This window comes from Bactrocera dorsalis, chromosome 5 (assembly GCF_023373825.1).
Source record: "Bactrocera dorsalis isolate Fly_Bdor chromosome 5, ASM2337382v1, whole genome shotgun sequence".
In the NCBI taxonomy this organism is placed as follows: domain Eukaryota; kingdom Metazoa; phylum Arthropoda; class Insecta; order Diptera; family Tephritidae; genus Bactrocera; species Bactrocera dorsalis.
In genome coordinates, this window is record NC_064307.1 from 62,553,916 (window position 1) to 62,570,374 (window position 16,459).

At 34.8% G+C, this 16,459-nt stretch overlaps 1 protein-coding gene across 10 annotated transcripts in view; it reads right to left on the reverse strand.

Moving 5' to 3' along the window:
- Positions 1-378: 378 nt before the first annotated feature.
- The window catches only part of LOC105224040 (uncharacterized), a 39,267-nt gene continuing 23,186 nt past the window's right edge, over positions 379-16,459 (reverse strand). For 3 of the 10 annotated variants that reach the window (XM_049457545.1, XM_049457547.1, XM_049457544.1), the window contains exons 2-9: positions 16,248-16,292; positions 14,745-16,188; positions 13,652-13,801; positions 13,428-13,589; positions 11,640-11,816; positions 11,218-11,409; positions 3,151-3,458; positions 379-1,587 (exon numbers count right to left, since the gene is read on the reverse strand). In XM_049457545.1, coding sequence (XP_049313502.1) covers positions 1,327-1,587; positions 3,151-3,458; positions 11,218-11,409; positions 11,640-11,816; positions 13,428-13,589; positions 13,652-13,801; positions 14,745-15,990 — 2,496 coding nt within the window. In that variant the 5' untranslated portion in view covers positions 15,991-16,188; positions 16,248-16,292 and the 3' untranslated portion in view covers positions 379-1,326. Of the gene's footprint in view, positions 1,588-3,150; positions 3,459-10,777; positions 11,410-11,639; positions 11,817-13,427; positions 13,590-13,651; positions 13,802-14,744; positions 16,293-16,459 lie in introns of those variants that run through there. The other 7 variants (XM_049457542.1, XM_049457543.1, XM_049457541.1 and 4 more) reach the window with 5 other exon arrangements.

Here is a 16,459-nt window from a genome sequence, read left to right on the forward strand (position 1 = left end):
CGATGGAACGATAAGCTCTACGTGATATTGGACGACATTGACATAGTTCAGCGAATTAAGAAACAGAGACTACGCTGGCTACGTCATGTTCTCCGAATGAACAAAAACACTCGAGCTCGGAAAGTATTCGGCGCAGTACCCGCCGTGGAAAGCAGAGTAAGAAGAAGACCTCCACTCCGTTGAAAATACCGTTTGAAGAGGGACCTAGCTACACTTGGAATCTCTAGCTGGTGTTATTGTGAACTCGACTATAACTGCATAAGCGGTGTCTACATCAATAAAGAAGAAGGAGAATATGAGGCAAGCTGTAATTAGTTCCGCAAATTCTTAAACCGTTTCATAGTTGAACAATTATAAATAATATTAATAGCAAAACAAAGAAATATATAACCAATTCTAAAAGTAAGAAAAGTAGTTTACATTAGCCGTAAGTTTCAAGGAAGGATCGCTTCAAATCAGAAAATGTATGTTATAAAGATGTTCTGCGCCAGTTCCACATTTTTTCTGTCTATTGCTTAGTTTAAATATATTACAAATATTTTCATCGTATCTACGCTTTCATACGAAAACTGAGAGTTCAAGTGAAACCACATTTGTGGGTGCTGGAGGCAGATCAAGGACAACCATAGTTAAAGCGTTGTAATACTACCAAGAACTAAAAAAAATTACAATAAAAACTTTTAGGCATTTATGGGGTTTTAGTACGGTCTATTACAGTGGTAACAAGAACTTTTAAGTACAGTTATTTTTTTTTTTAAATAAAAACCGTTAGATATTTACATTTGCGGGTGTGTTAGTAATAAATTCAATATAGGGAACAATTATGAAAACGCTATAATGCCTATTTTTATGTTATACAAACATTAAACCGTTACAATTAAGTCGCATTTAATTACAGTTAACGCTAAACTAGCCTAACCTACAACAACGGCTGCATAAAAAATTAGCTTATTAATTATGTCTAAGTATTTAAGCAAAACGCACTTCATGTTGCTAATTTCATTTCGCATTTTCTTTTAATTTCGAAATCATAACTCACCACAAATACAAGTATAAAGTTTGCGCCACTGATCGTTCAAGTTTTGCGCACGCGCCTGTAAACACCCGTGTAGTACGAGTCGTACAAAACCGTTATATATGCTATACTGTTATTTCATACTTAAATAGATACTATATGTATATTTTTTTACGATTTGAAGCCTCTAAATTTTCATTGCTGGCAAATTCGTTAATTTCTACTGCCTGTCTAAGATCCTTTTTTTTTATTTTGCTAAACTATTATTTGTGTGTGTAACGCTTTTATTGTAACGCTTAAGTGTACCTCTTTTAGAGTGCTTCAGTCGATGAACTACAGGGTCCTATATAGGCAGCAGCGCCAACCACATCCGATGGTGTACCCGGTGTCACCAAGCTGCCACCACCGCTGGCAGCCGAGCTCGTAGCCATTGTTGTGGCGCCCATGGTTGTTGTTAAGGCGATGCTAGTGCCGATTGCTGCTTGCTTTATCGCGGTAAGCGTAGAAGCGGCCACGCTGTCAGCGGCCATTTTGTGTATGGTTGTTGCTAGATCGTCACTTTTCGGTGGATACTGTGTGAAGAATTCAATTTTTTTGAAAATAAGTTAGCTTGTGGATAAATTTGCTTTTCGAAGATCTTAACCTAGGTGTTTTTACATAGAGTTACTAGTTTTTATAAGTTACTAAATAAGGCCTGGTACGATTGCTTTTCACCAGCTTTAGATGGAGTAAGCATTCAGTGAAACTAAGGCACTTGCCAGCGAACTTTATAGAGTCCTAACCAGTTCAGCATTCATTTGATTTGCTAGGAATAAGAAGTCAGTGGAACGAATTGCTTACATCCGACCCTAACAAGAGTGCTGACTAGGTCCAATCTGTCTGATCGTACAGCTGAACTTGGAATACGGAGTCATTGAAATTAAATCACTTACTTTCGAACCTAACTGTGCTTGGTTTAAGGATCTTTTGAAACTAAATCACTTACATTTGAGCTTTATAGAGCCTTGACTGTCTCAGATCTGTCGGATATTTATCACAGAGCTTGGATTAAGGATCCAATAAAATAGAAGCACATTCATCCGAACTTTACAGAGCCTTGACCAGCTCACATCAGCCAAATATTTACAACAGAACTTGGATTAAGGAACCATTGAAACTAAAGCACTTTCACAAGAATTTTACAGAACCTTGACTGGCTCAGAATCTGATAGATTTATGAAGCTGAGTTTGGAATACGAGTCGATTAAAACTAAGCCACTTGAACCTCATAAGGCCCTCACAATCTCAAATCTTGCGGAACTTTGTATCTGAACTTGAAACAAAACTCCATTGAAACTAAACCATTTGCATCGGAACCTAATGGAGCCTTAACTATGCCAGGTCTGCCTAAGTTCCAAGCTGAGCTTGGAATAAGTTGCTTTTGAAACTAGATCACTTGTATTCGATGTCGAATCTATTTATTGTAATCAAAATCTAAACTCAAGCTACTTGTCGCCTTCTTATTTAACACGGGGTTAGCTTCTTGTGCGAATTGCCGGTTCTGCGCCTTAGAGTCTGAAACACCAGAAAACCTGCTAATTGACTGCAAAGCAGTCTGCAGGCGCAGGATTATGGCCCTTGGAATCATGTTTCCAAATAGTGATCATATCGCCTCTATAGCACCTAGCAGTATATTGGAATTTATTAATTTGCTGAGGCTAGTTGAGACGATGGTAAAATAGACCCTAGGTCGCGGTGCAATCGTCACTTACTTATCTAAGCTAATCAAATCATTGAAAGTGGAACACATGTATCCCAATCTAACAGTGTATTGCCTAGCTCAGTTCTACAGGATCTTTGTAGCTGAACTTGGATAAAGGATCCATTGAAACTAACAGAGCCCACTATCTTAGCTTTTGCCGGACATTTGCAGTTTTTCTTGGAATAAAGATACATTGCATCCAAACCGAACAATACCCTGAATATCTCAAATCCTTTATCCTCCAGCAGAGCTTGGAATAAATTGCTTATGAAACTGAACCACTTACATCAGAACCTAACATTAATTTAGTTAAATTATTATAGTCGTGTTTGGTCGAGAGTAGATGCAACCGTAAACTACTGCCGATCAAACCGCACTTAACCTCACCAATTACCTCTTGCAACTCATCCACCGATGGTAGTAGTTCATCTGTAGAATTTGGAGTTAATGGACTCGGTGTTGGCATACCGCTCAAGCGACTTAGCGCCGACGCAGCGCTCATATGATGTTGTAGCGTGTCGCCAATTACAATTTGCGGTTTATTTTGATTAAGATGTTGTTGTTGTTGCAGACGTGCCAAACGTAATTTCATCTCCTGACGTATCTCCTTCTGTTGGACCTCCTTCTCGAAACGCATCATACTATAACTACGCACAGACGAACTAGTACTATGAACCGACGCTAGACTTGGTCTTCGAGAACCTGTATTTCAGCGTGTTGGTGTGTGGTTTTATGTGAGAGTGTATTTGTTGAAGAGAGGAATATTTACAGTGAGATTATTAAGGTGTGAATCATTACATTTCTTAAATTGTGTAAATTCATTCATATAAGTTAGAATATAATTATATAGATCGTTAGCAACAGTTTTGTATCATTAGTTGGTATAACTTGTAAGAATTTTTTTGCCAATAAAAAAATTATAAAAAAAAAAATAATTTTTATTTTCGAATACTCTTTCTCTGAGCACTAATGATGCAAAACTAGTGCTGTGGTAAAAAAAAATATTAGGCTTGTAAGCTTGCTTTATTTTCGGGACGCTGCAGCTATATTTAGAAAGAGGGTGGAGAGTTTTCATACAAATTTAGGCATAGTTTTAGGCGTACAAGCGTAGCGTGCATATGTTGCTTATTAGCCCATTTTACACTTAAGTTTCGCTAAAAGAGGTACAGGTACGAAGTAAGCCGAATAGTTGGTACGAATACTTTACAAGGGTATAAGGATAGAAGAAATTTTTACATTTCGTTCATATGGATAGAAAGCTTAATTTTATAATTTTTTTTTACGGGAAGTTATACAAGTTACATAGAGCAAAGCGCAAAAAATAGAAATTTATATGAAATATTAATTATATATATTTTTGATATTTTTTGAATTAAATTAAAGAACAAACAGAGTTTGGCAATTTTGTTCATTAGAAAATTATTTTTTTTTTTTTTTATAAAAAGGAAACCCTATTTTTTATTGGAAGGAAATTACTATTTTTTCCTGAATAATGGAGGAAAAACAATATTCTAGCGATCGAAAATTGTTGAGAATTTTTTCATAAAAACTGTTTTTTTTTAAATAATTATGCTTTTATTTATGTGAAAGTTGGCAAAAAAATAATTTTATTAAAACAATATATTTGATTCTAAATAATTTTTAATATTCCAATTTCAAGAGAAAATTTTATTTTAATATTTAAATTAAAAAAAATTATCTAGCTCATTTTTTAAAGTACGAAATTAACAAAAATATTATTTTATTAATAAATATATTTTAATAAATGTTTTTTTTTTCAAATTAATAAAAAAAATTATTTTTATTTTTAATTAAAAAAATTTTTTTAATTAAAAAAAATTTTTTTAATTGAAACTTAAAATTTTTTTTTTTATAAAAATAAAATAATTTTTTTCTTAACTTTAGAATTATTAAAAAATATATTTTAATAAAAAAAAAAGTTTTAATTTCAATTACAAAATTTTAAGCCACGAAATTAACAAAAAAGAATTATATTTTATTCAAAATAATTTGTTTAATGTTTCTAAATTCAAAAGAAACATTTATTTTATTTTATTTAAATAAAAAAAATATTCATTTAAAAAAGTTTTAGAACTAAAGAAAAATAAATAAAAAAATGAAAAAAAAATAATTTTATTAAAAAATATACATATGTGGTTATAACGAATTTTTTTAATGTTTCTAAATTCAAGAAAAACATTTATTTTATTTTATTTTAATTAAAAAATAATTATTTAATTGAAAAAAATTAAAAAAAAAAATCGATAACAAATTTTATTCAACACATTTTCCAAGCTACGAAAAGTGCAAAAAATTAATAATATTAAAAAATATATTTTGTTTCTAAATTCAAGAAAAACATTATTTTATTTTAATTAAAAAAAATATTTATTTGAAAAAAATTTTAAAAATTAAAAAAATATATAAAAATATATTCAATTCATTTTTTAAGCTGCAAAATTTACAAACATTTGATCTTATTTAAATATTAAAAAAAAAAGTTAAGTTAAAAAAATTTAATTTATTTTTAATTTAATTGAAATTATATTTTTAACTTTACTTTATTGCATTTTTTCATGCCAAAAAATATTCTTTCATATAAATTTCTATTATTTGTAAGCGCTTTCGAGCATTAGCAACAGAGCACAGTGATAGTTTTTTTACTTAGTTTCAGTTTGAAAAGTACACATAAATTTACAAAAACAAGTAAGTAGTAATTAAATTATTTTTTCATATAAACAAATGCGCAGTATCGATAAAAGCAAGAAAAAATACACGCTTGATAATTTATAGGCAATATAAGCAAAAGTTGCAAATAAATTGTGCCAGAGCGAAAAACTTAATTCACCGCCTGATAGTAGACTTCAAAAATAAAATAAATTAATAGCCGCCGGAAAGTAGACCACAAATGTGAAATAAATTAATAGCCGTCTGAAAGTAGACATCAAAGACAAATTTAATATAAATGAGGAAAGAGTTTCAAAAATCTTTCTTTGAAGTATTAGATACTATTACAAAAATGTTGTTTAAATTTATTAAGAATTTTCCAAATTTTTTTATCTGTAATTTGCATAGATTTAATCTTTCGGAAAGTTATAAAACGAATTTCGTGCTATATTAATCATCCTTTACACTTTTATTCGTTACGAAGACCATTATTTGTATGTTAATACTAGTTTCCTTTAGTAGCTTAACCTCAATTTTTAATTAAAAATTTTTATATTAATACTAATATTAAACGCATTAAAATTTGAGAAAGCATACCATACATTGTAAGGTAAAGCATTTCATCTGTTAGGTGTAAAGCTATGCTTTGTGAAAACCTAGTCTACTTTTAGGCACTTTTTATTACAAAATATAAAGTTTTGAAATTTTTTGGATAGAATTATCTTTTTATTATCCCCTGAGTAACAAAAATAATTATTTTACCACTAAATGACAAGAAAAAAAATATTTTTGGGAAAGATAGTCTGCTTTTAGGCGATTTTTGTTTAATAAAAATATTTCAAAAGATTATCCTTTTATTAGCCTGTGAGTATATAATATATGAAATTATTTTTCCACTATTTGAAAAAAAATTCTTTTGTAAAAGTTAGTCTACTTTTAGGCGGTTCAAAAAAAATATTTGAAAAGAATTCTCCTTCTAATTTCCTGTGATTATCAAATATATGAAATTATTTTACCACTAAATGACAATAACATATTTTTTTATGAAATATAATCTACTTTCAGGCACTTTCTACTACAAAATATAGAGTTTTGAAATTATTTGGAAAGAATTCTGTGAGCATCAAATATATGAAATTATTTTAGCACTAAATGACAATAAAATATTATTTTATGAAAGATAGTCTACTTTTAGGTACTTATTACTACCAAATTAAGGATTTTGAAATTTTTTAGAAAGAATCCTCCTTTGATTAGCCTGTGAGTAAGAAAAATGTGAAGTTATTTCACCAACAAATGACAATAAAATTATTTTTGTGAAAGATAGTCTACTTTTAGGCGATTTTTAATACATAAACAATAATTAAATTTTTAATAAACAATAAAATTATTTTTGTGAAAGATAGTCTACTTTTAGGCGATTTTTAATACATTTGCGAAATCATACGCCCTGGAACACTTAATATAAAAATATTATACAAAATTATTTTTTCTACTTAGCGGCAAATTTAAAATTTTTGTGCTAATTTGTGAAAAAAAGTGTTTTTGTAATTTCAAAAAAATATATATATTTCTTATAAATGCCAATTTGGGATAGAGAGCTTTACCAATGATAGCATGTGCGTTAATTTTACACAACTTGCATATAAAGTAGCGCTTATTTTTTTAGAATTTCTCACAATTTCGTTAGTTTGCGCAGAAATAATTAATTAACTGCCATTAAAATGAAAATATGCAAATTTAAAAAAGGTGTAAATATTTAAGAAAATAGTTTGCTTTCATTCATTCATTGTTGCAGTGAAGAAATATAAATAAAATAATTAAAAAACGTAATTTGTTTCAAATACTTTGCTTGCTAGGAACATAGTCACCGCCATATTGCTTTTCTGTTTTAACACTTGCGCGATATATTTTTGCAACGTTGGTTGTACTTTGTTTAACATTTGAGTTTTCTATATAGAAAAAATATGCATAACGTCTGGTCACTTTATTATTGTTATTAACATTATTTAAAATTTTTTTTTTACATCAGAAATGGAATATGACAAAGTATAAAACCTGAAGCGATGAACTTACGAGTAACGAGTACTTTGAAGTAACGAAAGGCATTTTTACACACAATTTGGCAGTCGAAATTAAGTACATACATACACATACATACATACATACACTAAAAGACATATGCACTAAAGAACTAGAAACGACAAAAAATTAAGAAAATATAAAAAAATTTTAATTAAGATTTTTCTTAATAATTATGAATTTTCAATGCATCCCGGGATATTTTGTTTGTTTAGAGCAGTGATATTTTTAATTTTTGAAATGGTATATTTGTGTTTTTTAATTTTGTAAAATTTTTACTATTCGTTTTTGAAATTATACTCATAAAAAATAAAAAATTACAACACAACACATGTAACACCAATAAATTATCATATACCAGTAATTAACAATAAATGCATACTAACAATTAATATTATAAGATAATTAATTATTAAATTTTTAAACATTTTTAACTGTTCGGCACGCAATCTGCAACCAATTGTTGTTGCAATTTGTATGGTGTTTTCAAATTGCTTTTGCTGTGTGATACAATATGCATGAATAATTTTGTTGCTGTTGTTGTTGTTGTCGAAAAGTGAATGTTGATTCTCTCCTAAAATGTGTTTGTGTAATTTTTCGCAAATTTAATTTTTTTTTTTAACTACTACTTCTACAACAGTTTCGTAAAAATAATTTAACTAATTTAGAGGTTTTCCAATTGTACATGGGATCGCAGCTGCTAGGCAACTTGTCTAATTAAATCGCAAATTTTATACAATTTTATTTACAATATTTTTACAGAAACTATGTAATTTTTCATCAATTCGATAATTCATTTTTGAATAGTGTGCTATTTTTGTGCACATTAGTGTAGATTTTTTTAGGCAAATTGTTATTTTTTTAATGTCAGGAAAGTTAGGATTCGTTTTTAAAGGGATTTGTGTTTAAACTAGGGATACTAGGGAATGCTAAACATAAAACTTGTGCTTAATTTGTAATATGGTTGCTGAGAGGTAATCACTGTGTCAAACTAAGCGGTAAAGTCGGTTGCCGTGAAAACATTTTCCATCTAAAAAACATCCAGAGAACGAGAGTGAGAGAATCACCCAACTGCAACTATGGTTCAACAATAGAACAAACCTTTACACAAGAGGAAAAATCAAAATAGGTTCTACTAGTTTTACGTGATCTAATGGCGAATACAATAAAATCGCCAATATGCCAAAAACCGATACAAATAAAGCTATTAACACCCAAATAATGTTGGTGGACTTTTAACGTATTTGCAGTTTGGCTACTGAGAATTTGAAAAGAACAGAACAGATCTGTGAATTCAAGTATATATAAAATGAGAATATTTTATACCCAGCACAAGGAAACGGCGGAGACCCTATAAAGAATCCATACGATGTCCATATGTTTGTTCTTCTACTCGTATATATACTAGAGCAGATCAATTTTTATACTCTTGCAACAATCTCGAGATAGATAAAAGGTTAGTCTATACAATATAAATGATGGGATGGGATAGATACCGAGAGTTGAAGAGCGAAGCGAGACGCATTTGCAGGCAAAGAAAGAGAGAGACAGAAATGCGTGATAACGAAGAGCTTCACAAGCTGACCGACAGGGATAATACTCGAAAATTCTACGAAAAGATACGGCGACTAACAGAAAGTTTGAAAACTGGAGCATTATCTTGTAGAGCGCTCAGAGGTGATCTAGTGAGTGAAGTCATCACATCACTAGCCTGCTGAATGGCAGTGAGATCATATCACCTGGAGATTTCAAATCCGATTACCCAATCGATTTCGATGGAGCAGACGTTCCATTGCCCGACCATGAATAACTTCGAATAGCAATTACCCGTCTGAAGAACAGCAAAAGCGGCGGAGGCCGATTAACTGCCGGCTGAGCTATTCAAATACGGCGACGAAGATCTGATAAGGAACATACAACAGCTTCTTTTTAGAATATGTTCGAACGAAAACATGCCCAATGATTGGAATTTAAATGTGCTCTCCCCACTCCACAAAAAGGCAGACCCGACAATCTGCGCCAAATATCGTGGTGTAAGCCTCCTCAACATCGCATATAAGACTTGTACGAGTATACTATGTGAAACATTAAAGCCCACAGTCAACAAACTGATTGGACCTCATCAGAATGGCTTCGGGTCTAGAAAATCAACAACTGATCAGATAATCACAATGCGCCAAGTCTTGGAAACGACCCGTGAAAAGAGGATCGACACACACCACCACTTCTTCGATCAAAGCTGCTTTTGACAGCACTAAAAGGATTTATCCCGCTATGTCTAAACTTGGTATTCTCGCAAAGCTAATACGGCTATACAAACTGACGTTGAGCAATACCAAAAGCCTCGTCAGGATTGGGAAGGATCTCTGCGAGCCGTTCGATACCAAACGAGGTTTCTGACAAAACTCCACCCTATCGCGCGATTTCTTGAATCAAAATAATTCGAGCTGCAGAGCTGTAAAGAGAAGGTACATCTGGAGTACGCCGACGACAGCGATATCATTGCTTATTCCAGGTTGTACAAAGCAGCGAAGAAAATGGGCCTGTTAGTGAACGAGGGCAAGACGAAATAATAATAACGAAGCCCAGTTTATACAAGTCACTCATCCTGCTTGCCTACTATATGGTACCAAGGCATGGACGATGCCAACAACTGATGAGTCAACGTTATTAGGTTTAGATTCATAGTCTCTCAAACAAAGTTGTTCAGAAGGATCCGTAGAACATTTCCCGCATACACGATTTCTTCTACTGATCTCTAAAGATTCCAGCTAAAGTTTTATGCGATATTAAACTAAGCTATCCCCTCTACTGTGAACTAGGAAACTTAACAACACAGAGGTAAAGAAACTAAAGGAACAACGACACCAAAAAGCAGGGATTCTATGGGACTTGGGCACGTTAGGAACCTCTTAATATCACGTTTTCAAACGAGTGCGTAAATTGTGCGTTAAAATATAAAGACACGTGTATAAAATGTAGTAGAGTGCATGAACTGCCATATATTCATCAGTAATGATCACCAATTCGTAATAGACTCTCTTACGTGACACCAATTGTATTGTATTTACGACGATTTGTGTTCAGGTGTATACGGTGTGTGCCTGTATGTGTAGGTGTGTGTCTGTATTTCATTTTGGAGAGAGAGAGAGAGAGTAAGATTTTAATAGATATTGTGTGACCAATAGACAGAGAGAGAGAGTTAGACAGAGGCAGATAGAGAGAGTGACAGTGAATGTTTTGAGAGAGAGAGAGAGTTAGCGTATGTTTACCGCAAATCTAGGCGTTTCACTGGCCGGTGTCGGCAATGCACCAATTTGCAGGTGATTATGATCTAAACTATTTAACTCATCATCGTCATCGGTTCTATAATTATCAATTCCATTAATGCCCAACAATGTTCTAATTCTATCGTTATTTTTCGTTTTTGCCGGCGACAGCTCAAGACTTAATAAATGACGCTGATGGTTCAACTGCTTCTGCAGATGACGCGTCATTGACAATGTACTGTCGCAGCTGCGGCTACCACTGCCGCCGACTGTGCCGGCAGTTGTGACACCACCTGACCCATTCTCATCCAGATTGTCACGCGAATTCGCACTGCAGCCGGCGCCCGAAGTTTGACGCGACGTTGTGGTGCGTAAGGCCGCCTCTTTGGCGAGCTCCGTCAAATGACACGATATAAGCAATATGGCGGCCGATCTAGCCGCACCTGTACGTGATGTAGAGACGAGTATGCCTTTCGTACCGCTACTGCCGCCACCGCCACCACCACCCATACCATGCACACCAGCTGTAGCGCCACCGGATGAGGCGCGTCGATTGCCATAGGAACCGATTGAGCCGCTCGAACGTAAACTGGAACGTGATGATGGTCGACCCGATTGTACTGTCAATGGTATACCTGGAATCGGTGAAGGCATATCAGATTCAATGGTGGACATAAATTTGTTATATAAACTAGTAGAGTGCTATGTGTAATGGAAATAGGAGAGTCGAATAAAATCGAGGAAGATTTGTGAAGGAAGGGAAATTCATTAATATGTAAAGTAATGTGTTAAGGCAGTGGCTTGAATTTCGTTTGGCATTCGGATAAAATATACATATACCATTTTGAGTTGATTTCACACTTACCTGTCTCGCTAGAATACATTATCGGTGGCGGTAGATTCGCATCGCCAAAGTTTCGAGGACGTGGATACTTCGTTTTGGTAAATAGATGTAATACCATGCAGATAAGACCGGTAAGCACGGCTATGCCCGTTGCGACACCCAGTAGAGTAGGCAGATCAGAATTTAATTCCTTTAAGTCTATATTTGAAGAAGAGAATGTAAGATTTTCAAGAGGAACTTTTTTTATTAAGCTTATTAAAAATAATTAGAATATGCCTAAAAATTGAAGAAGAAGAAGTTATATAAAAAAGAAACCTAAGCTGAAAATCGCGGTATTTTGGTGAAATTTTTAGTTTGCACAATTTAAAAGTAGTAATCTTAGAAGATGGAGCCATGTGAAGAAGTTCACGCAAGGCGAGCTAAAGTGAGAAGGCCAAGCATCCCTTACAAGGGTTATGCGCAGGGTTTGGGACCCGCAGCCATTTAAGCAACCATTACCAAGTAAATTGTATGTTATATGAATTGAAGCCAAGAGTTAAAGACGACTTTAAATGGATTTTAATTAAAATGGATCTATTACAATAACCCTAAGCGCCAAAGATCATATGCGAAACTTGGCAAACAAGCCAAATCAAAGCCGAATATACATAACGCCAAGGTAAGGAGGCCTCTGTATTTGATAGGATCAGAAGGCGTGCTATTATGTGACATAAAATAAAACCGGACGAAATCGGAACGCTGGCGACAACAACTCTTCAAATTGAAACGAGCGATTATCAAAAAACGCCATGAATTTGCGTTTGGGCACGACAACAATCGGCCTAAAAACTTAGAGATCCAAACGAGGTTACATCTTCGAAAAAACGGCCCTTGGTCGGATGAAAACCGGGTCAATTCCGGTAACGTAGAATCGGTTGTCATTGGAACTGGAACAACATTCTTGGCCACCTAGCTGGCTGTGGACTCCGATCTTTTAATTTGTATGGCTATGCCATGTGGTGAAATGAACCGATCTGAACAATTTCTTTGGATTTTGTCCTCTCTCGACGAACATAGACCCAATTGTACAAGTCACTCATTATCCCTGTCCGGCTATATGGTGCAGAGGCATGGACGATAAGAAAATCTGATGAGTCAACGTTACAAGTTTTCGAGGGAAAGGTTCTGAGGAAGATTTATGGTCGTTCATAGTTCAGCGAATCGTCGTTCGAATGGACGAAAACACTATGAAAGTATTCGACGCTGTAGCACCTCCACTCCAATGGAAAGACCAGGTGGAGAAGGACCTGGCGACACTTGCAATCTTCAATTGGCGCCAAACAGCGAAAAACCCACTGGCGCGCTGTTGTAAACTCGGATATAACCACGTAAGCGATGTCTACGCCAATGAAGAAGAAGAATAAGTCATGAGAAATTTCTTAAATATATTTCGTCTAATGAAAAAGTTTTTCATGCAAACACTTGATTCCGATCGTTCAGTTTGTATGACAGTTATATGCTATAATGGTCCTTTAGCGGTGGTTCTGGCGAATTATTCCTGGGACTTCAGGTCGATATCTCAAAAACTTAGAAACTAGATTGCGTGTATACAGACAGACAGACGGGGCTAAATCGGCTCTGCTCGTTATACATACATACATCGTTACATACTATATAATATACATATTATATGATCTCCGACGTTTCCGTCTGGAAAGTTATGGACCCAATATTAAAGTAGTAGCGGGTGGCGTTTCATAAGTTCAGAAACGGCAAATACTTTTTTTAATAAATTAAAAAAATAAACAAATTTTTCATAAGCAATCTCACCTTTCGTGCAAAAAACACGTCGTGTTGGCTTCGTGTGACTAACCGAGTGAAAACCATTCGCACATTGACACATGGCATTGTGTCGCACTTGAACACAAAGGGAATTTTCGTCGCTAAACATGCAGGTTTCATCGTAGAAACACTGTTCGCCCAGTTTTTTCGCTGCAAACGTTTCAAAAAAAGTTAAAAAAATAGCATAAATTAGGTGATAAGTGTGCACTTACGTTTATCGCAACCTTTTGTCAGTCCAAGCTGCACTGGGTAATTTCTTTCACAGCCGCAAATCTTTGTCTCCCTATCACAGGTGACATGAATTAATGAAGTTTCGCATGTCATGTTGTTGAAGCAGGGAGCACCGATATATTTGCCCTTAGCTGTTATTGATAAATTGATAAATAATCAGATGTTAATAAATACATACAAATATTTTAATATTAGTAGTGTCACAACTAGCAACTACAGGGATGGATTTTTTTAGAGGTCAACCATAAAATGTATATGTATGTATTTAAGCAATCAAAATTGCCGCAATTGGGATGAAGAAAAACTTGAAGAGATTCAAGAGCTGCCATTTCATACAGAAAAAACAACGGTTTTCTGTGGTTTATGGTTATGGTTTCTGTGGTGGAATCATCGGTTCATTTTTCTTCAAATATGATGTCGTTAAAAACAAAACGGTTAATGACGACCGTTATCACGCTATGATAACCGACTATTTGATTCCTGAAACTGAAGCTCAATTGAGCTCGTGATCTCAGCGACATTTGGTTTCAAAAAGACGGCGCCGCTTCCTACAAGTCGCATCAAGCAAGGGATTGAGAGAACCGTTCGGTGAGCAGATAATTTCACGTTTTGGGCAGGTCGATTGGCCATCAAGATCTTGTGTTAACACACCAGTAGACAGTTTCTTGTGGGGATATGTTAAGTCTAAAGTCTACGCGGATAATCTCGCTTCGATTCAGGCCTGGCGCAAAACATCACGCGTATCATTTACCAGTCATCAGTTGAAATGCTCGAAAGAGTCTTCGAAAATTGGATTCTGTGGATGGACCTTCTGAGACGTAGCCGCGACCAACATTTGGAAAAGATAATCATCAAAAATTAAATGCCTAAGAAAGTTCTTTCGAATGATAATAAACATTTTCTATTAAATTTGAAGATTCTGAGATTTTCTTTAAAAAGGTAGGGAACCTCTAAATGTAACACCCTTTAGTATAAAAAATTTGGTTAAACCATAAAACAAAACCCAACTGGAATGAACGTTTGATCTACCAACAAAAGGGAATAATTTCATGAATAAACTTTTTGTTTACTCACCAGATCTATTGTTAATTAAAGCCTCGTATTCATCAAATTCGTCATCGTGATAGGCGGAATCATCCTCATCATCAGGCACATGAGCGGTATCGCGCTTTGTAACGCGCTGCACTTTCGCTAGGCTGGTGTCGTTCGCGTACACCACAAAGTCGGCTGACGCATTAGCTGTTGCTAACAATGAAGCATTCACAACAGCAGTTGTCAAGTTAACGGCGACAGGTGATGGCTTTGTTATAGTATTGTGCATAGTTTTAGGCGATGAGACTGACGCTGTGTCTTGGGCACTGTTGTCAATCACTATTACATTGCTTTTCGTCACATTTTCCGCAATAGGATCAGCAGCAAAGGACGACAAAGCGACTGCCCCCGCAGAGAGCGCATCATTGGCAACGCTATTACTATTATTGCTATGCATTGTCGCATTGGCAATAGCTGTCGCCGCGACGGAGGCGCGCATCATTACAGTACAATAGATGAAAAATACGAGCGTTAAATAGAAAATGCTACGTGTATCGAGGCCACTACCAGCATACGTGGTTCCGCTTCCGGTGGCAGTACCAAACGCACTGTAGAGTCCACAACCGCTGACATCACCTGCGTCGGCATCATGTCGTACACCGTCACCGCCACCACTCCGGAGGCATGTGGTGCGCAAAAATTTGCTGAAGTGTGTTTGTGTAAGGCTTTTATGGCAACGTCTCGCATGCAAAATGCTGGCGCCGTGTACACAACGCTGTCGTGTATTATGGTTGTGTGGCATATAGTCATTAATATCAGCTACGACATCGGCATCTTCAGCGTACGCAGTCACGCACGCGTATGTTTCACGCATGTTGCACGCGGCTGCTGTAGCGGAAGTCGCTACAAGTGCATACAGAGCAGAGAAGCGAAAATAGTCGACAGTGGGCGTTAGCTGTGGCTGTTGTTGTTGTTGTGTATGTGTTGTTGCCGCTGCCGCGCTCGCATGTCGTGCATAATACAGTTGCTCTCGCCGAATTGGTACTAGTCGTTGATTTGGTTGTTGCTTTTGTTGTTGTCCAATATATTCGTTGTGTGTAGTGGTTGTGGTTCTGCTACAGTTGCTTTTGTGTATATTATTTTTGTTGTTGTTGCACTGTAAATTTTCACTCGTACTCGTCGCTAGTGTTGCAAACTCTTTCTGAATCGTAGCATGGAAAAGTTGCCGTTTGTTGTTGTAACTGCTGTGAATTTCCACAATATTTTCCATCGTTGGTCTTGTGGACATGTGAACAGAAGTTTGTTTTTGTTGTTTTGTGTTAGTTTCTTGGAAGACTATAACGATATTTGGGTTGTTGTTACATTTTTACTATTCGCTTTTGTTGTGGGTATAATTAAAGTACGGGTTACCGCTGTCACTTGTGTGTATTTTTTATTAGATTCCTTATTTATCATTTTGTTTCTGTTTGGAACATTCTACACATATCTGTATACATAATATTAGCTACTACAGCGTTTACTAGAAACCAGTTTGGCTTAATTTACCTGTATTTTATATATATTTCGAAACTCTGATACTGATAATTTTTGCTGAAAATGAAAATAAGAAAGTAAAAATTACATTCAATAAATCCGTTCATAGATATTCGTTACATTTTTTAATTTGGGTACAAAGTGGCAACACAGTTATTAATTTATATTCGAAGCACTGTGTAAATTGTGGATCCAAGATTTTGGAAAAATTATTTCGATAATAA